The sequence below is a fragment of the Carcharodon carcharias genome, chromosome 11 (genome assembly GCF_017639515.1).
Source record: "Carcharodon carcharias isolate sCarCar2 chromosome 11, sCarCar2.pri, whole genome shotgun sequence".
Classification (NCBI taxonomy): Eukaryota; Metazoa; Chordata; class Chondrichthyes; order Lamniformes; family Lamnidae; genus Carcharodon; species Carcharodon carcharias.
Window position 1 is genome coordinate 100,491,828 of NC_054477.1, and position 23,860 is coordinate 100,515,687.

The window sequence follows — 23,860 nt, forward strand, 5'->3', positions numbered from 1 at the left end:
TGTGGTAGATGGGGACAGTACAGTCAGGTGGATAGACACACTTCTCTGCAGCTGCAAGTGAGATTCCAGAGGGCTTGTTGCCTGCCCGGTGCCAGGGTTCAGGACATGTGCTCGGGCCTGGAGAGGAACTTGCAGTGAGAGGGGGAGGATCCAGTTGCCATGGTCTGTGTGGATACCAATGAAACAGATAGGACCAGGAAATAAGTTCCATGCAGGGATTATGAGCAGCTAGCGGATAAATTAAAAAAAAAACAGAACCTCAAAGGTAATGATCGCTGGGTTATTACCCAAGCCATGAGCAAATTGACGTAGGGTAAATAAGATTAGAGAGATGAATGCATGGCTCAAAGTCTGGTGTGGGAGAAATGAGTTTTGATTCATGGGGCACTGGTATCAATACTGGGGAAAGTAGGAGCTGTACTGTTATGATGGTTTTCACCTGAACCGTGCTGGGACCAGTGTTCTGGTGAGTTGTGTAACTAGGGCAGTAGAGTGGGCTTCAAAGTAAATAGTGGGGCCAGGGATCATGTGAGAGGAGATGTGGTAAATTAAAGGAAGAGGACAGGGTAACAGAACAAGGTAGCAAATAAGGATAATGATAACCAGAGTGTGGCAGAAGGGAAAGAGCATACAAATTTAAGAGTGCATCAGCAGATAAAGTCAGGGATTGCAAAAATGGTAAAAAGAAAGTTATGGGCTCTATATCTGAATGTGTGTAGCATTGATGACAAAATGGATAAATTGTTAGCACAGATAGAAATAAATATGTATGGCCTGATAACCATTAGAGACACATGGTTGCAGGGTGACCAAGGCTTGGCCCTGAATATTGAAGGACGTCTGACATTTCAAAAAGACAGGCAGCTAGGAAAGCTGGTGGGATAGCGCTGTAAATTACAGATGTAATTAGTACTATAGTGAGAGGTGACCTTAGCTTGAAAGAGCAAGATATAGGGCAGGATCTTCCGGTCGGCGAGCAGGGGCAGGGCTCGCTTGCCGACGCGTAAAATGATGCAGGATGACATCGGGTGTAACTCTCGACGTCACTTTGCGTCATTTCCATTTTCAGGTTGATGGGGGCACAGCCGAGTCAGCTGCGCACCCGCTGACCTGTCAACTGCTTATTGAGGCCATTGAGAAACTAAATAAAATCATTAATGGACCTGCCCGTCCAACCTTAAGGTTGGCGGGCAGGCCAGGAACCCTGGCGGGCTTCAGATAAAGCATGAAACCTCATCCACAGGAGGGGCGAGGTTTCATGAGGGTATTTAAATTTTTAATAAAGGTTTCAGCTAAAGTTAAGGACATGTCCAAACTCATGTGACAGTGTCACATGAGGCGACATGTCAGGGAAATTTTTCTATCATTTGTATTGCAAATTTTAATTCAGAACCGATCTCTGAAGCAGCACTTAGCCTCAGGGAGATCCGCACAAAAGAGCGCACTCCCGGCTGAAGGAAACCCCCCCACCCATACAGGGAATGCATAAGCTTCCTGGCAGACATCACACTGGGCGGGCCTTAATTGGGGGCGCCGATTGGGGGCATGCCCTCCCACACCCGCTCTTCCCCCCACAACAGGGGGGGGGGAAATTTTTCCCATAGAATCAGTTTTAATAGAGATAGGCAATAGGAAAGCTAAGAGGTCATTTGTGGGAGTAGCTTATAGGCCCCCAACAGTTATACCAGTGTTTCAAACCTGAATAAAGGGTATGAAGGCAGAGCAGGTTAAAGTGAACTGGGAAACCATGTTAAAGGGTAGGGCAGTAGAGATGCAGTGCAGCCCTTCAAGGAGATATTTAATAACTCTCAGCAAAGATTTATCCATTGAGAAAGAAAGACTCTGAAAAGAATGCATAATCCGTGACTAACTAAGGAAGTTAAGGATAGTATCAAATTGAAAGAAACATTGAACAAATTTGCAGAGATTATTGGTAGGTCAGAAGATTGGACCGATTTTAAGAACCAGCAAAGAATGACTAAAAAATAATAGAGGAAGAAAGCAGAGTATGAGAGTAAGTTAGCTAGTAATATAAAACAGTAAGAGTTTCTACAAGTATTTAAATAGGAAAAGAGTAACCAAAGCTAGTGTTGGCCCTCTAGAAAGTGAGTGTGGGGGATCGATAATAGAAAGCAAGGAAATGGTGGAGGTATTGAACAGGTAGCTTATGTCTGTCTTCACTGTCGAAGACTCAGAAACTTTCCAAAGATGCTTGAAAATCAAGAAGTGAAAGGGAGGGAGGAATATAAAACAATCACCATCATCAGGGAAAAGGTGCTAGGAAAACTATTAGACCTAACAGCTTACAAGTCCCCAGGACCAGATGCCCTGCATCTTAGGGTCTTAATTCCAAAAGGAAGGAGGCAGAAAGCAGGAAACTATAGGCCAGTTACCCTAACATTTGACATAGTAATGGCTTCTAGCAATTTCCCTAAGGAGATTATAACAAGATATTTGGAAAAATCATAATGGGATCAGGCAGAGTCAACATGGTTTTGTGAAAAGAAATCATGTTTAACTAATTTATTAGAGTTCTTTGAGGAAGTAACAAGGTGAATAAAGGGGAACCTGTAGGCGTGGTGTACTTGTATTTCCCAAAGACATTTGATAAGGTGTGACATCAAAGGTTATTACACAAAATAAGAGCATATCGTCTAGGGGGTAACAAATTGGTATGGATGAAGGATTGGTTAGCTAACAAGATGTGGAGTAGGAATAACTGGATCTTTTTCAGGTTGGCAAGCTGTAACTAGTGGAACGTCACAGGGATCAGTGCTGGGGCCTCAACTATTTACAATCTAAGGGACCAAATGTTTGTAGCTAAATTGTCCAATGACACCAAGATAGGTAGGAAAGTAAGTTGTCAGAATGAGGTAGAGAATCTACAAAAGGGATATAGATAGGTTAAGTGATTGGGAAAAAAATTTGGCAGATGGCATATAATGTGGGAAAATGTTAATTTGTCCATTTTGGCAGGAAGAATCGAAAAGCAGTTTACTATTTAAATTGAGAGAGATTGCAGAACTCTGTGGTACAGTGGTATCTGGGTGTCCTGGTACGTGAATCACAAAAAAGTTAGTATGCAGATATAGCAAGTGATTTGGAAGACAAATACAATGTTGGAATTTATTGCAAAGGTGAATGGAATATAAAAGAACGGAAGTTTTACTGCAGCTGTACAGCGCCTTTGTGATACCACATCTGGAGTATGTTGGGAAAACTATATCTTCACGAACTAGATTTTTCTTTTAAAATTTGGAAGGACATTGAACCTCCTACTATCCGTTAGCTAACACTGAAATATTAGGACAGTTAGGCACCATATTTTTGTACTTAGAGGTAGGACAATGAGAGGATCTAGTAAGGTCACTTAAAGAATTTAAAGGGATCTGTAGGGATAAACCAGAGTGTACAACTGTAGCCATGCAGGGTGTGAATGCAGGGGAATTTTCTCCTATAAAAACAATATCCTTATCGTTTAATTTCGGAGAAACAATCTCAAGTGACAGTAGAAATTCAATATATGTTAGAAGATCACCTAATTGAGCCTAGTTAAAGCAGTTGGAGTTCTCCAGTAATGTTAGTGCCTAAACCTGATGGGTCAACCATAGGCTATAGAAAGGTTAATACGGTAACAAAAATAGATTCCTATCCAATCCCTCATTTAGAAGATTGTATTGACAGGGTTGGCAATGCCATTCTCCTCAATAAGATAGATTTGTTGAAAGGATACTAGCAAGTGTCTTTAATGTCATGGGCTGAGGAGATATCGACTTTTGTCATGCCAAATAGGCTATACCAATGCCACTCGGCTAGAAAAATGCTCCAGCCACTTTCCAAAGACTAACGAATCAGGTAGTAATTAACGTTCCTAATTGTTTAGTTTATTTGGATGATGTATTGGTTTATGGCAGCATTTGGAAAGATCATGTGAAACAGTTAGAAACCTTATTTAAACAATTACAGTTGGCAGACCTAGTAATAAACCTTGCTCAGAGTGAGTTCATGAAAGTACAAGTAACTTATCTAGGGTATATCGTAGCGAAGGGGCAAGTGTTGCCAAGAACAGCGAAAGTATGGGCTTCGATGGAATTTCCTGTCCCTAAAACTAAACGGGAAATCATGAGATTTTTAGAGATGTGCGGCTTCCATCATAAATTTCTGCCAAACTTCAGCACAATAGCCAATAATGGATTTATTGCAGAAGAAAGCAAAGATGGTATGGTTGAGTGCCAGACAGCTTTTGAGAATCTAAAGGTGTTCTGAACTAATGAACCAGTATTAGCCTCCCCTAACTTGGCTAAACCCTTCAAGCTGGCAATCAATGCTAGTGACTTGGGGATGGGTGCAGTCTTATTGCAGGAAGATAAATTAGGCATAGAAAAGTATCCCACTAGCTTCTCTAAGAAATCAGCATCAAAAGAGAAACTCTATGGTAGTAAAGGAAACCCTGGGATTGTTATTGGCTCTTAAACATTGAGGTATATAATCTGTCATGGCTATAGAGAAACACTAGTATATACTGAACATAATCCCTTGGCCTTTGCAGAATAAAATAAAACTCAGAATAACAGACTGTTCCAATAGAGTTTGCTAATGCAGCCTTATAACTTAAAAGATTATTCATATTGCTGGAAATGATAATATAATCGTTGATGATTTATCAAGAATGTAAATTTTGTAAAATTATCTGGAAAGCAAGAAAGTCAGAGAAAACTGTACAGATTCTATATAAGGAGTGAATGGCTGAGTGAGTGCATGTTTGAGTTTTGTTTATATATGGTATATATCTTTCATGTACACTTTGTAATGAAACGCATTTGGAAATAGTGTTTCATTCCTTAAGGATGGAGGTGTTGGGAAAACTACATCTTTACGAACTGGATTTTACATTTAAAATTTGGAAAGACATTGCATTATCTGGACATTTGGATGCTGACCTGGAGTTCTTTTTAAAAAGGGTCATGAGTTCACCTAGGAACTGTCAACAAACATGCCTTTGCCAAGAAATCGTCTTCTCAGAATGGTACTTGAGGCGGGGAGCTTGTTTGCATTGCAATTACTCTAATTGATGAGAAAAAAAAACTGGTTTAAAGACAGAAAGCTAGTGAGTTACTGGAAATCACATGGCAGGAATGAGCTTTTGGACAAGTTTTTTTGCACAACTTTTTGCACAAGTTTTGGACTTGTGTTTTTGAGTTCAGTTGGGACTGAACTGAGAAAGTAAAAGCTGCTCAGCTCACCTTTTCGCCTTGCCTTGCCTGAAATAAAGTTGTTGGCAGTATCCAGCTAAGAATCCTCAGCTCTGTGAAGCTTGTCTGTTTTTTGGAAGCCCGAGAGGCTGAGAAGAGGGATTAACCTGACAACGAAGCTCTGTTGGCGAGAACCTCTTCACATGAGGGAGCTCCAGATTGACAGCATTGAGACCGTGAACTTTATCCCTTGTTTTTATAACGCTTATCCTCTATTCTTATAATTCTTATCCTCTAAAGTCCATCTCTGCAGAGACACCTTATCCGTTTGTGCTTTGTTTGTTTGTATGCATGCGTGCTAGGGTATTTTTAAAAGCGATAGTTATATTCCAGAGTACAATTGTGCGTTAACCAGTTCTTGTTTTTAAAAACACTTTTGTTTATAATAAATCAATCATTCTGAGTTTATTGAAAAAGCCTGGTTAAAGTCTCATTTATTCTGGGTCTAACACTAGCAGCAAAGGTAAATAATTAAAACAAAAACAGAATTACCTGGAAAAACTCAGCAGGTCTGGCAGCATCGGCGGAGAAGAAAAGAGTTGACGTTTCGAGTCCTCATGACCCTTCGACAGAACTTGCGTTCGAGTCCAAGAAAGAGTTGAAATATAAGCTGGTTTAAGGTGTGTGTGTGGGGGGCGGAGAGATAGAGAGACAAAGAGGTGGGGGGGGGGGGGGTGGGGGTGTGTGGTTGTAGGGACAAACAAGCAGTGATAGAAGCAGATCATCAAAAGATGTCAACGACAATAGTACAATAGAACACATAGGTGTTAAAATTAAAGTTGGTGATATTATCTAAACGAATGTGCTAATTAAGAATGGATGGTAGGGCACTCAAGGTATAGCTCTAGTGGGTTTTTTTTATATATATAATGGAAATAGGTGGGAAAAGGAAAATCTTTATAATTTATTGGAAAAAAAAAGGGAAGGGGGAAACAGAAAGGGGGTGGGGATGGGGGAGGGAGCTTATGACTTAAAGTTGTTGAATTCAATATTCAGTCCAGAAGGCTGTAAAGTCCCTAGTCGGAAGATGAGGTGTTGTTCCTCCAGTTTGCGTTGGGCTTCACTGGAACAATGCAGCAAGCCAAGGACAGACATGTGGGCAAGAGAGCAGGGTGGAGTGTTGAAATGGCAAGCGACAGGGAGGTTTGGGTCATTCTTGCGGACAGACCGCAGGTGTTCTGCAAAGCGGTTGCCCAGTTTACGTTTGGTCTCTCCAATGTAGAGGAGACCACATTGGGAGCAACGGATGCAGTAGACTAAGTTGGGGGAAATGCAAGTGAAATGCTGCTTCACTTGAGAGGAGTGTTTGGGTCCTTGGACGGTGAGGAGAGAGGAAGTGAAGGGGCAGGTGTTGCATCTTTTGCGTGGGCATGGGGTGGTGCCATAGGAGGGGGTTGAGGAGTAGGGGGTGATGGAGGAGTGGACCAGGGTGTCCCGGAGGGAGCGATCCCTACGGAATGCCGATAAGGGGGGTGAAGGGAAGATGTGTTTGGTGGTGGCATCATGCTGGAGTTGGCGGAAATGGCGGAGGATGATCCTTTGAATGCGGAGGCTGGTGGGGTGATAAGTGAGGACAAGGGGGACCCTATCATGTTTCTGGGAGGGAGGAGAAGGCGTGAGGGCGGATGCGCGGGAGATGGGCCGGACACGGTTGAGGGCCCTGTCAACGACCGTGGGTGGAAAACCTCGGTTAAGGAAGAAGGAGGACATGTCAGAGGAACTGTTTTTGAATGTAGCATCATCGGAACAGATGCGACGGAGGCGAAGGAACTGAGAGAATGGGATGGAGTCCTTACAGGAAGCAGGGTGTGAGGAGCTGTAGTCGAGATAGCTGTGGGAGTCGGTGGGTTTGTAATGGATATTGGTGGACAGTCTATCACCAGAGATTGAGACAGAGAGGTCAAGGAAGGGAAGGGAAGTGTCAGAGATGGACCACGTGAAAATGATGGAGGGGTGGAGATTGGAAGCAAAATTAATAAATTTTTCCAAGTCCTGACGAGAGCATGAAGCGGCACCGAAGTAATCATTGATGTACCGGAGAAAGAGTTGTGGAAAATTGGTAAATAATTGGCCATTTTGGTGAGTGAATTAAACCTTTCAACTAACAGTGTGACCTGCAGAGTAGTGGAGCTAGATAAACTGCACACTCCTACCATCCCAGTTGTAGCTAGTACTGTGTACAGTTTTGGTCCCCTTATTTGAAAAAAGGATATAATTGTGTTAGAATCAGGTCAGAGAAGATTCACTCAACTCATTCCTGGGATAAAGGGATTATCCTATGAAGAAATATTGAACAAGTTGGGCCTATACCCATTGGAGTTTATAAAAATATGAGGTTATCTTATTGAAACATATAAGCTCTTAAGGGACTATGACAGGATGGATACCAGGAGGACGTTTCCTCTCATCAGGGAGACTGGAACTAGGGATCATAGTTTAAGAATGAGGCAGAGATAAGGAGATTTTTTTTTTCTCTCAGAGGGTTACTAATCTGTGGAATTCTGTTCCCCAGAAAGTAGTGGAGGCTGGGTCATTGAATTTATTCAAGGTTGTGTCGAATAGATGTTTGATAGACAAGGGAGTCCAGGGTTAGGGAGGTCAGGCAGGAAAGTGGACTTGTGAGCACAACCAGATCAGCCATGATCTTATCGAATGGTGCAGCAGGCTTGAAGGGCCAAGTGGCCTACTCCTGCTCCTAAGTCGTATGTGCCTATGTCGATCATCATGCCAGACATCCCAAGGAAACTAATTTTGAATCAGGGACAGGGACTCGCCAAAATTAATGCAAGTAAAGAACAGGAATGATGAAAATAATGCAGCTAACGAGTTACAAATCCCCTGGACCAGTAGCTGAAGTAGCTGAGAACATTCTAGGTGCCCTAACTATAATTTTCCAAACTCCAATCGACTTGGGAATCATTCCCTCAGATTGAATATTGAACATTACTCCAATATTTAAGAAAGGCAGGCGAGGTAAACCAGAGAATTGTAGATTAGTTATCCTAACATCTGTTGTTGAGAAATTGCTACAGTCTACCAATTATTAGGATGTTATTTACCCACACAAGACTTTTCATCCACAAGAAAGAAAGATTACAATCATTCACTGCAAAACAAATCATAAGTTTTCCCATCAGGAGTCGCAGCAAAAATCTGAAAGTGGGTAAAATGTGACTAATTTTACATGCATAGATATTATCCTAAAGTTAGTTTTTTGCTTACCATTTGGGGTTTGGCTTGAATTATTTGCAGTTGCATCTAGAACATAAAAAGAACAAAGTATGCATAAATCATTTAAATTTAAGAAGTGACAATTCAGGATAATATGATATGGTAACACAATGTACAGCTCTGTGAAGTGTTGATAGACCAATTTAATTACTCATGCCTCCCCCACTTTTGTTGAATTGCCTGTGCAATGGGCACAATTATCCCAGGACACTCAACAACATACTTCAGTGGTAACAAAATGTAGGCCATCTAAGTTGCAGTTAGTATATAACCTTTTAAGAAAATTCAACTCCCAGGCAGGAAAACAGTCTAGTGGATATAGTCCAGGCAATTTTAATAGCCTGGCCTCATTTACATGTGGCCAGAAGTTGGCAGAAAGCTGTGAAAAGTCAAAAAGTCTAGAGACTGCCCACTATATTTAAGTTAAGCAGAGGGAAAAGATGGATGAACTTTTGAGGAAGAAAGAAAGGTAGGGGATGCCTGCACACCCCTGAAAAGCCAAGAAAAATAATCCTGCACCTCCTTCCAGCCTCAAAAAGGTGAGTTTTACATTTACCTTGCAAGACCTCTTTGTTGTTTCGGCCAGGTTGTTGCTGTTAGGGCAGCTCCTAACCAGGAGAAAATGCCATCAAGGTCCTATTGATGTAACAAGACCCCAATTCGCAAGTATATATGACACTCCAGACTTAGCATTACTTCACAGGCCTGAAAAAACCACGCAAGTAAAAATCTGAGCTGGGTGGGAACAGATTAATTGTCCCTCAGCCCAGCTTCAGCAAGCTGGGGACAGTTAAAGTGGAGTGGGTGAAATTGGAACAATGCACAACTTTCTATATTAATTTGTTTACAATTCTGTGAAGCTTGAAATTAAATTCGTATTAATCTGTTCAGGAATCAGTCACCTTACTATAGGCTCAATTTCTTTGATTTTGGAAGCAATGATGGGTCTTTTATTCCCTTAAATAACTACATCCTTGTACAACGTCCCTGCATCAAAATGCAACTCTCTAACTACAGTATTGCATAATCACATTATTAAATTTATTTTAAAATCCATTTACAATGTCTTCTTGTACTAGATTTCTTACCAGATATTAAAGTTGTCTACGCAATACTTGCTATATTTCCTGCATCTTGAGACAATTCACTTTAAAAGAAATCCTAGACTTTAGTGCATAATAAAGTTTCAATTACTTGGTTGTAACTGAAGTTATAATATAAAAAGTTAAAAAATTAACAGCCTTTCTCAAATAATTTCTGTCTCTCTAAAGTCAAACCATGAATGTACCCAATGCACTTATTTTAATAACTAGAAAATAAAAAGATTACAATGAATTTGGCTTTAAAAATTGTGTAGTTATGAATGGTCATCTATAGATTGTAATTATCATATGAAGCAGCTGTCTATTTTTTTCAATAATGCCTTGTGCAAATTTTCTGCAGCTTCGAGTCACAAAAACCTAGGTGAAATTAAATTCACTGCACAAACCAATCTAGATTAAAAAGGTTCTCGAAGAGAACTGCAAACTTACAGATAGCACATTGTATTTATTCATAAAACAATTCTATTGAAAACATTTTTGAACATTTCAAGCCAAACCATCAACATATTAGCTGAAGCAAACTGTATAAACTTTATACTTCATAACATTAAAAAGTTACAACACTTAGACTTTGTAATAGATGGAGTTGAAACTGGTGATACTGTGATTGCACATATCTGAGATTAGTGCCAGTTTTACCAATTTTGGGAGCATTCATGCTGTGTCATAACAAATTTCAAAGCCCTGGTTAAAAAAAAAAGCTCAGAGGTTCCTTATTCACACATTCAGAGCTTAGATACCCAGCATCTGAATGCCAGCTGAATTTTAAATGTTAAGAGGGTTGTACTGTAGTGAAGTTGTAGGCAAAATGAATAAGATGGCCTGTTATGACACAGCAGTTGGTAAAGGCTGAGTTGTTTAAATCCCAGAGAGAAACTTGAACAACTGTCATAACCTATATTTTCAACTGGTATGTTTGAGATGTAGTTCAGAATTCAGGAATAAGACCAACAAGCCTCAAGAGGGTTTTTATATAAAACTACTTTAAACATTTATTAATTTAACAACAAATTAAACACATATACATGTCTATAAATTACTACCATAATAACTTTTAAACAAGTCCCCAAATTAATTACTCCCTGGTAAATCTTCACCAAGGCAATAGTAACCCATAGACTTTAAATAGACACCAGGCAATGCACATTTGACCTTACTATCATGAAGCCATTAATGTATAATTATTGGAATATATTTTTCTTTTAAAATGGAGGTTTAGTCTGTGGATGTGTCTTAATTGGATTAAAGCCACCTAGTCTGGGTGCTTTGATGTGTACTAGCTTTGATATGTAAGAGAGATAGAGTGCATTTGCATTTTTTGAATAGAGCATTCAAGAAGTGGGGTGAATTCTGGTACCTAGCGAGCAGAGACCATGCAATATGTTTATATTGCTAATAAAATTGGTACTATGAAAGGGGTTTTATTGTTAGAAGAGGCTGGTGATACAATGAGAATTTCCATTCAATGGGCTATGCTAGGTATAACAAGGCAACAAGACAATGTAGAGCAGAGGCAATGTGACATCAATGTGTAAGCTTCCAACTGTCTCCCGAAGAACCAAAGTGGAAAGAACCTCATTTTGAATTCATAAGGTGAAAATGCTTTGCCTGTCTGGTTGAGTCTATGGGTTGCTGTTGCCTTAACAGAGATTAGTTTGGGAATTTAAAAGTTATGATCGTAGTAATTTATAGCCATGTGTATATATTTAACTTGTGTAAATTAATAAAATGTTTCATTTAGCTTAATAAAAAACCTCTCGAGAACTGGTGGTATGATTCCTGAATTTAGAGGTGCATAACATAACACTTAAAATTATAGGTTATGATAGCTGTTTAAGGTTTCCCTCTGGGATTTTTAAATAACTCAGCTTTACCAACTGCTGTGTCATAAAACTTAAATTCAAAATGAGGTTCCCTTCAATTGGTTTTCTTTGCAGACACAGTTGTAGGCTTACAGGCTGGTTAGATCTTAAATGCCTTTGGCACACACAAACTCAACTGTTTATACCTAGCTTCCCCCGAGAATGTATATTTTCCATTGTTTTACTAGGTTTTAAGAATTTTTTACCTTTCCTAACAAGAATCCTTACATTCCACCAATTTTGTTAGTAATATAAACACAATGCTTGGTGTCTCTCAGCTAGGTGCAAGATTTTACTGATTATTTTGAATGGTTTATTTAACAAATGCAAGTTGCACTTTACCTTTCACTCCTTACGTTTATCTAATTAACATCTCAAACTACTATACATCAAAGCACTCAGACTAGCTGGCTTTAATCCAATTAAGACACACACCGACACCACTAAACTCTATTTAAATAAATAATTTCCAATAACATTATAGGCATTAATATCTCTTCATGACATGGCCCCAGTGCACTTTAAATCATAAATTTTGCATTGACACTTCACATTGATACAAATAGTGTGCTATGACTGTTATATCAAATATAAAGCAACTTGCATCACTACAACAGTCCTCACAAAGAAATGTGTTCTTTACAGGTTGGGGGCAAGAGAAATTGATTCCAAGAAAAAAAAAAGAGGGGCTGGATGAAGAACAGAAATTTATTGCTGGTAGTTGGCTGGGGGTTCGGAGCGGCAGAGGTAAAATTATGGAGCAACCCTTTTACAATTGGTATATACAATGGAAATACTGTAGGGTCCCACCATACATGCCTGCTCTCTACATACAAAATGAGATCAGTGTATGGAGATAAACATCCAGGCGTTGGAAAGGAGGCAGAGAGGCCAATTAAACAGATAGCTGGAGTAGGCACCTGAATTACAAGTATTGTTTATACTCTAAATGGGAAGGTCCAGGGGTAAACTTACAGAAATACTTAAGTTCTTAATAGACAAGTTAAAAGTCAATACGTCCATATGGATACAGATTATATGCAAGGTAGAACAGCCTTGAAAATAGAAGAGACAGATTTAACTACTTTAAACAAAGGTATGAAATAGGAATAGACTGCCAAGACAGGCAGTAGGAAGACAGAAATGAATAAGAACTTGAAAGAAAAATAGGAGTATGCCACACATGGAGGGATATTTCCCAGGCATTGGAACCAGCTAGATGGAGTGCAATTTTTCCTCTCCTTCTAGTCCACACATCCCAGTGCCTTGAAAATACTAAGTATGATCTGCTTTCAAAAATCAACTTTTTCTATGGAAATGCAATAACAAAATTATATTGCATTACTTAATTAAACTATGTCCTAAAATCTAAAATCACAACACAAAAAATGTAATTTTGTTATTGGAAAGGTTTTATGATCAATTAACTTCATAAACAACAAAATTATGAACGTTTTAGAAGAAAATGATGAAACCACAACAAATAAAAGTGATTTATTAATGGGGAACAGACAGATATTCCAAAAGGTTTTCAACATTTCTTATTTTGCAGATGCATCTGAAATTAGTTTAAGGCATTAGTACAGATATGAAAGGTTTTTACACCAACCAGCTTTCATAACGTTAATTCCACCCACCCCCCCAATTGTTCCTAGTCCTCTTAAAAAAAATTCAAACATTATCCTGTTGTAGGATATGCAAGCAAAAAAAAAAAAATGGCCCCATGTTTTTCAACTCTGAACTGTTCTACATAAAAGGTGCGGAAGAGAGATAAAGTTGGTTGGGGTGTTGACTTTCCGTTCCTCTTTCAGGGAGAGCAACTCACCACCACTCTCAACTTCCCTTGCCAAAACCAGAATTTTTTGTGCGAAGGAAGCTGATCAAGAAGGCAATCGCTACAATATTCTCAGGGCAAGAAATGCACCATTGCCAGCATAGCCCTCAAGCGGAGAACATAATGTTTTAGAAAGCTACAGAATCCAGTCTAAAATTTTACTGTAAAGTTGATGTACTTTGAGGTCAATGTATAAAGGTTAAGGGTGACTCCGAGTTGGTTTTAACTGACACAATAGCATTGCTTTAATATGTTTCCCAATAGTTTATTTTCCATCATGGTAGCTCTAAAAATTGTTTCTGTCACCTTGTAACAGATCAAACAAGCCACTGAGAGTCAGCAAATTTCATCCACTATATCAGATACAAAGCCATTATTAGTTGGAAGTGCTCTTTTTTTGCAGAGTGCTGGCAGTCCTTATAGGACCTGTTACAAGTCCAAAGTATTCATTTTCAAATACAACTGCAGCTGAAGACCCAAAAAAATTAATATTTTGATGCATAGTGTTTACACTTGTGATCAAAAGATCCAACTAGACATTGAACTAAATGAACCAAACAATTCACAATTAGTTACAACTGATGAATAAGCAATAAAGACATGAAGTGGGTAGGTCAGCAGAAATATTGCATCTCCTCTTCTGTAGCATCAGAGTCATAGACTTGTTATTGCACAGAAGGAGGCTATTTAGCTCATTGTGTCCACTCTGGCTCTCTGCAAGAGCAGTTTAGCTGGGCCATAGTCCTGCAATTTTTTCTCTTCAGATTATCATCCGGTTCCCATTTGAAAGCCACAATTAAATCTGCCACCACCATGTTCCCAAATAGTGCATTCTAGATACCAACCACTCGTTGTGTGAAATGTTTTCCTTACATCACCTTGGGTTCTTCTGCCAATCATTTTAAAATCTGTGTGCTCTGGCTCTCAACGCTTCTGCCAATGGGAACAGTTTCTCCTGTCTACTCTGTCCAGGCCCTTCATGATTTTGAACACCTCTAGCAAATCTCTTCTCAACCTTATTTTCTCCAAGGAGAACCACCCCATCTTTGTGAATCCATCTGTGTAAGCAAAGTCTCTCATCCCTGAAAGCCTTCTTGTAAATTGTTTCAGCACACCCTCTCCAATGCTCCTTCCTAACCTGTAGTGCCCAGAATTGGACTCCAGTTGAGCCGAACTAGTGTTTTATAAAGCTTCACTATAACTTCCTTGCTTTTGTACTCAATGCCCCTATTTATAAAGTTTAGCATCCTGTATGCCTTAATAATCACTTTCTCAATCTGCCCTGCCACTTCAACAATATGTGCACATGTACTCCAAGGTCCCTCTGCTCCTGCATCCCCTTTAAAATTATATTCTTTATTTTCGATTGCCTTTTCTCATTCTTCCTGCCAAAAGTATTCCTTCACACTTCTCTGCATTAAATTTCATCTGCCATTTGTCCACCCATTCCACCAGCCTATGTCCTCTTGAAGTTTATCATTATCCTCCTCACAGTTGGTTTCTGGGTTAAAGAGGTTATCTTACAAGCAAAGGTTGAGCAGGTTGGGTCCATACTTATTGATTGGAATTTAGAAGAATGAGTGGTGTTCTTACTGAAATATACATGAATCTGAAGGACCGTGACAGGGTAGAAACTGAGAGGATGTTTTCCTTCATAGATGAATCTGGAACTTAGGGATGCAATTTAAAAATAAGGGATCTCCCATTTAAGACAAAGATGGGGAGTAATTTCTTCTCTCAGAGGGTTGCTAATCTTTGGCTTTCATTTCAGAAAGCAGTGGAAATTGAGACAATGAATGTATTCAAGGTTTGAGTCAGACAGATTTTTGATCTACAAAGGGAGTCAAAGATTATGAGAGGCTGGCAGGAAAGTGAAGTTAAGGGCACAATCAGATCAGTCATGATCTTATGGAATGGTGGAGCAGCTTGAGGGGAGAAATGACCTACTCCTATTTCTTATGTTCCTATCAAATCTCAAGTTTAATAGCCCAGATCTTCTGGTCAGCAGTGGAGCTGGAGAGCACGCCACTGACTGTAATTTAAACTACCCCCTAACCTTTTTACCTTGGAGTCTTTGGACCTTCTTGTCCCAGCTTTAGATTCAATCGACTGATGAGCAGTCTGGGGAAGCCGAGTAGTGAAGCATAACTAAAGCAAAGCTATGATCCTTTCTCATCACGATCTGAAGACATACCCTTAAGTTCTGTCTTCAGTTCGTTGACTTACGAGTTTTTAAATGTCTCTGTCACCCTGAACACTGCTCATCAATTCCCCAAACTCGCCAACACAGCTCATCCTCACCTCGGTCCCAACAATACTCAACCCTCAGCTGTCAACAATGTTTACCTTCCCTCTCACTCTCATCCCCCGACAATGCTCATCCCCCACCCCCCCAACTAATACTGACTCTGCCGACATTGGCTGTACAGAAGCCAGGGATTCCGGAAGATGAACCGGGAGGGGCAATGCAGAGGTGGGATGAGCATTATCAGGGTGTTGGGGGGGGGGGGGGAAATCACAGAATTGTTACAGCACAGGAGGAGGCCATTCAGCCCATCATGCCTGTGCTGGCTGTCTCCAAGAACAATTTAGCTAGTATCCACCCTACCCTTTTCCTGGAGTCCTGAAATTTTTTTCCTTTCAGTTAGGAAGGGAGTTCAGGAATTAACCCAGTGACAGTGAAAGAATGGCAATATAGTTCCAAGTCAGGTTGGTGCGTGGTTTGAAGGGGGACTTGCAGGTGGTGGTGTTCCAATTCATCTGCTCCCTTGTCTTTCTAGTTAGTAGATGCTAGGGGTTTTGGAAGGTGCTGTTGAGGAAGCCTTGGTGAATTTGCTGCAGTGCATTGTGTAGATGGTACACACTGCTGCCAAAGTGCATTGGTGGTTTAAGATGATTAAACGTAATTGATGGGGTAGAAAGAGAGAAACTATTTCCAATGGTGGAGGGGGAGTCATGGCCAAAGAGGCATAACCTTAAAATTAGAGCTGGGCCATTCAGGGTGGTGTCAGGAAATACATCTTCACACAAAGGATAGTGAAAATTCAAAACTGTCTTCTCAAAAAAATTGTCGATGCTGGGAGTCAACTTGAGCTTTCAAGACTGAAATCGATTAGACATTTGTTGGGTAAGAGTATCGAGGTAGGTGGAGCAATTGCAGGTAAATGGAGCCAAGCTACAGATCTGCTGTAATCTGACCAAACATTGACAGAGATTCAGAGGGGGTAAATTACCTCCTCCTCTGCCTATGTTGTGGTACAAAATCTCGAATCTCCCTCAACCAACGCACTTTCAACATGGGGAAGTGCAGGTAGAGGGCGAAGGGTTCACAGGAAAATTCAAGTTGAATTCGCCTCAGCTTGTTACCCAGGGCTCAGAATTCAACAGCATTGCCCTGTTGCAATTATAGCTAGAACCACTGGGGAGAGGGGAGAGCTGTGCTAGGGAGGGGGAATGGAATGAGCACCATTGAAGATGAAGGAGGGGGCCAAATATTGTTGGGGCCGTGGATGTTGGGGGGGGGGGAGGGGGTGCTGAGCCGAGCACCGTTGGGGGTGCCGGGGTGGGGGGGTGTGAGCCTGGCACCGTTAAGAAGGGCCAAGCATTGTGAGGATGGGTGCTGAAGGAGGTGAGCATCGTCAGTGTTGGGGGAGGGTTTGAGCATTGTCAAGATGCAGGAGGGGATGAGCATTGTCGGGAAATGTGGAAGGGCTGTGAGCAATGTTGAGGTGCGGGGGGTGTGGGGGTCTGCTTTTTTAGGCTTTTCTAAAGCTCCCACTTTTAGTATCTGTTCTACACCTCAGATTAATGACAGGAGAATCCTAGGATAAATGTCTACTTAAGTATAGAGCAAGAAGTTAAAGCTCTGACTCCAAAGAACAGTGTTGGAGACATTCAGCAAGGATCCTGGGCTGTGTAATTCTACCCAGTGGAAGTCCTAAAGTTCTGGGGTAAATGCCACATGTGCACAGGTTTGGACCTCCACAGGGTGCCAAAGCACAACAGCAGCCAAGGTCTCAGCACTTGTTGTTATTGCCATTGGATGATTCTGCCCAATATTTATGCTTGCACATGAAGTCAGCCTTTCCCTCAAGATGTCAAAATTGGCATGTCATAAACTGCTAACCATTTAATTTTTGGCACTTACTGGCCGACACTGTAAATGCATTTTTCTCCTCAGGTACTGTTCCAACCTAGTTCCAAATTGTGATAATGTTCGAGTCCTCAAAAAAAACCCCTGAATCTCTCTATCCTTACAAACTATCACCCCATCTCTAACTTCTCTGAAGTACTCAAATGCGATCTTGCCATCTCCCAAATCCCTATCCAGTTTTCCTGCAATATCATGCTTGAATCTCCCTAATATCTTTTCTCACCTGTCACAACACAAAAACTGTTATAACCAGTCACAAATAACATTGTGACAACCCTTGACCCAGAAGCAGTACAGTAATGAAAATTTGTGACTTAAAAAAAATCTGTGGAATCTGTATTTGTTTTATGAATGTTTGGAAAGGACTTTTAAGAATTTACATTAATTGTAAAGGGATCAATTGTGATTTCTTTGAAGAAAAAATACTGGTCCATGTGGCCTGGGGACCCTTGACCTGGAAGTAGTACCGACAGGCAGTTAAGATACAAAAAGCAGCTAGATACAGATTAAGACTGACAAAGAAGATACTGCTGTAGGCAGAAGGTGATCAGCAAACAAAGCAAAAGCAGACAGAAAAGAAAAAGGGGAACACACTGAATTATTGTGAGGAGAAGAAGCAAATCTCTCCCAGGAAGAGGTCAATTTTTCTTAAACAAAAACAAAAATAGCTGGAAAAGCTCAGCAGGTCTAACAGCATCTGTGGAGAAGACGGAGTTAATGCTTCGAGTCCGAATGACTCTTCATCAAAATTAAAGAGAAATAGAAATGAGGTGAAATAAGCTGTTTAAGGGGCTGGGATAGGTGGAGCTGGATAAAGGGCCAGTGATAGGTGGAGGCAAAGGGGAGATTACCAAAGATGTCATAGACAAAAGATCAAAAGGGGTGTTGATGGTAGTGATATTAGCTAAAGGATGTGCTAATGGTGTCATTAAGGGTAGAATGCAGGATGAGCAAGTGACAGATGGCCCTAGTGGGGGTGGAGGGAAGGGATCGAAATAGGCTGAAAGGTAAAACAATGGATGGAAGTAAATTTAAAAATAATAGAAATAGGTGGGAAAAGAAAAATATATTTAAAAAATATATTAATTATTAGAATAAAGTGGATCGGAAAGGGGGTGGGGATGGAGGAGAGAGTTCATGATCTCAAGTTGTTGAACTCAGTGTTAAGTCCGGAAGGTTGTAAAGTGCCTAATCGGAATTTGAGGTGCTGTTCCCCCAGTTTGTGTTGAACTTCACTGGAACATTGCAGCAGGCCAAGGACGGACATGTGGGTGTGAGAGCAGGGTGGTGTGTTGAAATGGCAAGCGGCAGGGAGGTCTGGGTCATGCTTGCAGACAGACCGAAGGTGTTTGCAAAGCGGTCACCCAATCAATTTTTCTGTTTGGAGGAAAGGGAGACAGGAGCTCTTGGAGGTACTGTGTGAGTAGGCTAAAAAGGTCTAAAGCCTGGAAGGGTGTGTAAGTAGCTTGGAATTGGTAAAGGGTTTTACCAGAAGTGGCCAAACCACTGTGAACCAAATTGTTATTGGCAGTCGGTTGAAAAGGAAGTCTGGAAAGCTACACCATCAGGACTGTTGTGACCCAAGGGAGAGAGGGTTCATAGAAGTGTGTCTTGCTGATGATAATCATACTCATGAAACTCAAAAGATGAAAGCTGTTGTCGGATAGGACTCCTGACCTACTCTGCACGAATAAAGGGCAGCATATTGTGGAAATATGTAGCTATGTACTGCCACATCTCTACAGAGAGTGATGTGAATGGCTGTGGTTGTGTAAGACACATCTTCAATGTATTGGCTATTTAAAGTGAAATTTATCTTTTTATATGAAATATCATTTACCTGTTACATAATATTTGATTTACGTTGGTTCTGATTCGCATTAAAATAAAAGTTACACAAAGTGAAAACTTGTTTCACCCCACCCCCCTATCTAGGTAATTCATATATATTAAAAAGACTGGGGGCACCAGTGCATACTGCCCTCCTTTCTGAAAAAACAACGTTCATCACTAATCTTATCTTTTTGTCCCTTAGTCAATTTTGTATCTACACTGTCACTGCCTCCCTATTCCCATGGGTTTCAACTTTACTGGTAAGTCTATCATGTGGAACTTTATCAAATACCTTTTAAAAGGCCAATTACACAACATAAATCCTCTCCATTACTTCATCAAAGAACCCAATCATGTTTGTCAGGCACTATTTGCCTTTACACATTTATGTTGACTTTCATTTATCAACCCAGGTTTTTGCTAAGTAAAAGTAACAAGGTGAGGAGTTGGACGTGTGCCAATAATGACCAGAATCCATACAAGACTTGTTGGATTAGTCGTTGTCCACTTGGTTTACAAATCTGGAAGTACAGCTTAGTAAAGGCCTCACAAAAATGGTATATTGTTTTGCAAGTATGTTTCATAAACTCTTTGCTTGCTTACAATAAAAATGTTTTGAGATCACTTGCACAGAGCATCATCTTGGCATAAACATCAGCTCTCACTTGACAAACAAAAAAAAGTGCTCCTAGACTTTTCAAAGACAGTTTCCTTTAAACTAACAAATTGTCAGAAAAAAAGTATGATTTTGCTTTTAGAAAAATATTAAAATACGTCAGTGTTGCAATGGCATCCTTTTGATGAAAACCCCAGATATGTTTTCTCAAACTCAGGCTTGTGGTGGGTCACGTGGATCTATACTCAAAAAGCTTTCTGGGATATTTTTCTACAATAAAGGCACATTATGTGTGTAAATCATAGAATGACAGAGCAAAAGAAGCTCCCATTTGGCCCATTGCGCTTGTGCCAGCTCCTTGAAAGAGCTATCTAATTGATCCCACCAGCTCTTTCCCCACATCGCCTGTAAATATTTTCCCTTAAAGTACTTATCCAATTCCCTTTTAAAAGTAATTGGATCTACTTCAAACATCCTTTCAGGCAGTTCACTCCAAATCATCATAACTTACTGTGTAAAAAGATTTTCTCATGTCACCTCTGGTTCTTTTGCCAAACACCTTAAATCTGTCATCCGATTGCTGACCCTTCAGCCACCGAAACCGGTTTTTTCTTCTTACTTTATCAAAACCTTTCTTGATTTTGAACATCTCTATCAAATTTCTCCTTAACCTTCTCTGCTCTGAGAAGAACAACCTCAGTTTCTCTAATCTTTCCACGTAACTGAAGTCTTTCATATCTGGTATCATTCTAGCAAATCTTCTCTGCACCTTCTTCAAGGCCTTGATGTATTTCCTAAAGTGTGGTGCTTAGAATTGGCTACAATACTGCAGCTGGGCTTAACCAATGTTTTATAAAAATAGCATAACTTCATTGCTTGTGTACTCTATGCCTCTATTTACAAAGTCAAGGATCCCAACAGCCTTCTCAACTTGTCCAGGCACCTTCAAAAACTTGTGTACATATACCCCAGGTCTCTGTTCCTGCAATCCCGTTAAAACAACTTTTTCATTCAAAATGTTTTTCAATGTGTTTTTTTTTGCAAACATAATTATTAGCTTCAGAGGTGCACCTATTTATGCAATGTATTTCTATTTAAACAGGTTCCAATCCAAATGCTAGTTATATTTTTGTGTCATTGTCTTGAGCTGCTTAAAATTAGCAGGATTGTCATTTCATTAAGTTCTGTACTCAGCACTTTTCCATGGTCTATTTAGGATTTATCTTAAAACAGACCTTTGCTAACAGCCACCTGTGCCAAATTCACACAGGAAACTAGCAACATTAAAAATAAAACCAATAGAAACACAATAGACACAGGGAGAAGACAGACTTCAGAAGAGAGCTTTTAAGGTTTCATGGGCCTCACAGCTAAGGCTTAAAGGCCCAAACAGAGAATAAATCAATGCTACTCCATAGCATCTAAGTAGTACTGTTTATTCAACTACAAAAACCAGATCAAAATCTGTTGATACAAAATAGTATAAATACATCAAAATAACAAACATAATAGCTTTTAATAATTTGCCAGGTTTAGATATCTGGCTCGGTGATCTACTGTTATTGACACTGCAATCCTACTAGCTAGGTAACCAAATAATGTTAATTCTACTTTATGCTTGAGAGTAAACAACTTGAATCTAGAATAGGAATAGGATTTTTTGCCTTATGAGTACTTACTGGTAAGACTGGTTTTAATTTTTTAATTTCCTGAAAACTATGAATTTGTATACATTTGTACTAAACATATTTCATTTTGTATAGTTAACATAGATAGCAGTATGCATAAAATTACATAACACAATTACAATAATCTATAATCATGTCTGTTTATAATTAACCATGGAACCTGAAATGAAAACTAGGACATTTCTAAAATGTAATTTTGTGCGCTGTTCATACCCAAAATTCTAGTATCAAAACATGTTATTTTCTACACTGAATAAATCTATACCTAATAATTTACCAGGTTCCAAGATTGTGGTATAACGCAAAGAGGAAAAGAAACTTACTTGAAATAATAAAGACATTCAGCTCCTGGCCTTAGCGAGATTTACTAGAATGGTACCAGGGATGAGGGGCTTCAATTATCTCGAGAAACTAGAAAAGTTGAGATTTTTCTCCTCAGAAGAGGATATTAGAAAGAATCATTAAAAAATAGATGATTTATAGAGATGTTCAAAATTGAGGTAGATAGAGGAAAATTATTTCCTCTGGTTTATTTAAATCTTCAAAAAGCCAGTGGAAAACTAGACTTTCTTTAAACTCTGCAAATTGTTATGATCTGGAATGCAGTCAAAAGAGTGGAAAGCAGACTCAATAGGAACTTTCAAAGGGGAACTAGATCTCTACTTTTGGAGAAAATTGCAGGCTATGGGGAAAAAGTTAAGTGGAACTAACGGATTGTTCTCTCAGAGAGCCTTAGCACAGACACAATTATATTAGCATGGATTCAAAATGACTACTGTATAAGCTGAACCTAAGACACACTTTTTCCTGGAAAAAAACAACTAAAATTGTCCATGCACCCAATGGTCTCAATGTTATGTCCAAATATTTCCTTTAAAATCCTGATGTTTATTGTCCAGTGCATCTGATAGTTCAGCAAATAGTTAAATATTTTCCAAATAATTTGGCAAATAGTTATGGTATAAATAGCATTCTTTGTTTACGCTGAAAATAAAGAGGCTTTCATAACATTCATGAGTTCATATCCAAAATCAAGTTTGTCAAAAAATAAAGTGAATGATCTTTTTTAATATAACCTTAGATGTGCACTGCAAGTAGCTTGTGTGTGATCTTAGTCTTGGTATGAAATGTTATCACTTTGAAACACAATTTGAAAATTGGGTGCATAAATGAACAGTACAAGCATACAATCCTTCGTGCGACAAATAATACATTTACTAACACTGTAAACTAGAACTGAACTGGATAAATGGGCCAATGCCTGTAATCCATCTGCCTGTCGGTATGTAAATTGATAAACGAAGCAATGCTATAAACGTTAGAAGATGACATATCATGACAACGCGACGGTGGCCTTCCCTCCCTCAAAAAGCTGGATAACACTTTATCAAAAAGACAGGAATCCTTCACTATCAATGTCTTGTCAGCACTGGTATCACAATGTCCTTCCACCTTCCCAATAAAAACACGTCCTGTACCTTTTTATCGCAGTTAAAATTAAAACTTTCCGCTATACAGTCAACTGTCCTGAAATGAAGATTCTCGTTCCTCTCGGAAACGTTATTAATCTAACGAACAAAACAGCCACTCACCAGACGCCGAAGACGAGGTGAAAGCAGTTAGAGCCAGCAGCAGCACTACACAAACAGAAAACGGCGCTGGGTTCATAGTGTGGCCGCTTCAGCCGGAAAAATGTGCCCCAACGCCGCCTGCCCGCTCGCTCGCTCGCTCGCTGCCCTCACACAAGATGCCCAAAGTCAAGCGCGCTCCCTCCGAGTTTCGGAAAGCCACGTGACACGCACAGGCGCGTGCCTGTCTCTGCTGCTGAGAGTGCTGGGGACAAGCTAGTTATCTCTAAGCACAGCACCAACTTAGCCTAACTGCCAAATCCAAATTGCAATGTGCGGGCATGGTTAGCCATCCGGAGCAAGACTAATTGAGAGCACAGGAGGTGAGAGAAGCGTTATGTTGGAATAGGCTAGATTTTAACTGTATTTGAAGAGGGGAGCTCGTAAAATGCAGCGCCTGGTCAGCCTGCCTGTCCACTCTTAACCTGTGTCTCATTTTACCGTGTGTGGTGGAGGAATTGGGCTGCTTTCACTTGCCCTTGGGCCTTTTAAGGGATGCCTCCAATGGGCAGATGGGGCTCGCCAAAGGTGGTCTCCCTATTCTTGGTCACCGACAGGTCTCTGAGCAAAACCTGCCAGGTTACCTGCTTTCCTTGGGCCAAATAGCGGGGAGCGGGAGGCCCAGGGAAAGCAGGTAGCCTGGCAGGTTTTGCTCAGAGA

General features: G+C 40.1%; 1 protein-coding gene across 1 annotated transcript in view; it reads right to left on the reverse strand.

The window, feature by feature from the left end:
• Window positions 1–23,344, reverse strand: part of LOC121283966 (porimin-like) — a 49,225-nt gene extending 25,881 nt beyond the window's left edge. Inside the window, exons 1-2 of the mRNA XM_041198814.1 lie at window positions 23,165–23,344; window positions 8,475–8,510 (exon numbers count right to left, since the gene is read on the reverse strand). Of these exons, the coding sequence (XP_041054748.1) occupies window positions 8,475–8,510; window positions 23,165–23,240 (112 nt within the window). The 5' untranslated portion in view covers window positions 23,241–23,344. The remainder of the gene's footprint in view (window positions 1–8,474; window positions 8,511–23,164) is intronic.
• Between the last annotated feature and the right edge of the window lie 516 nt (window positions 23,345–23,860).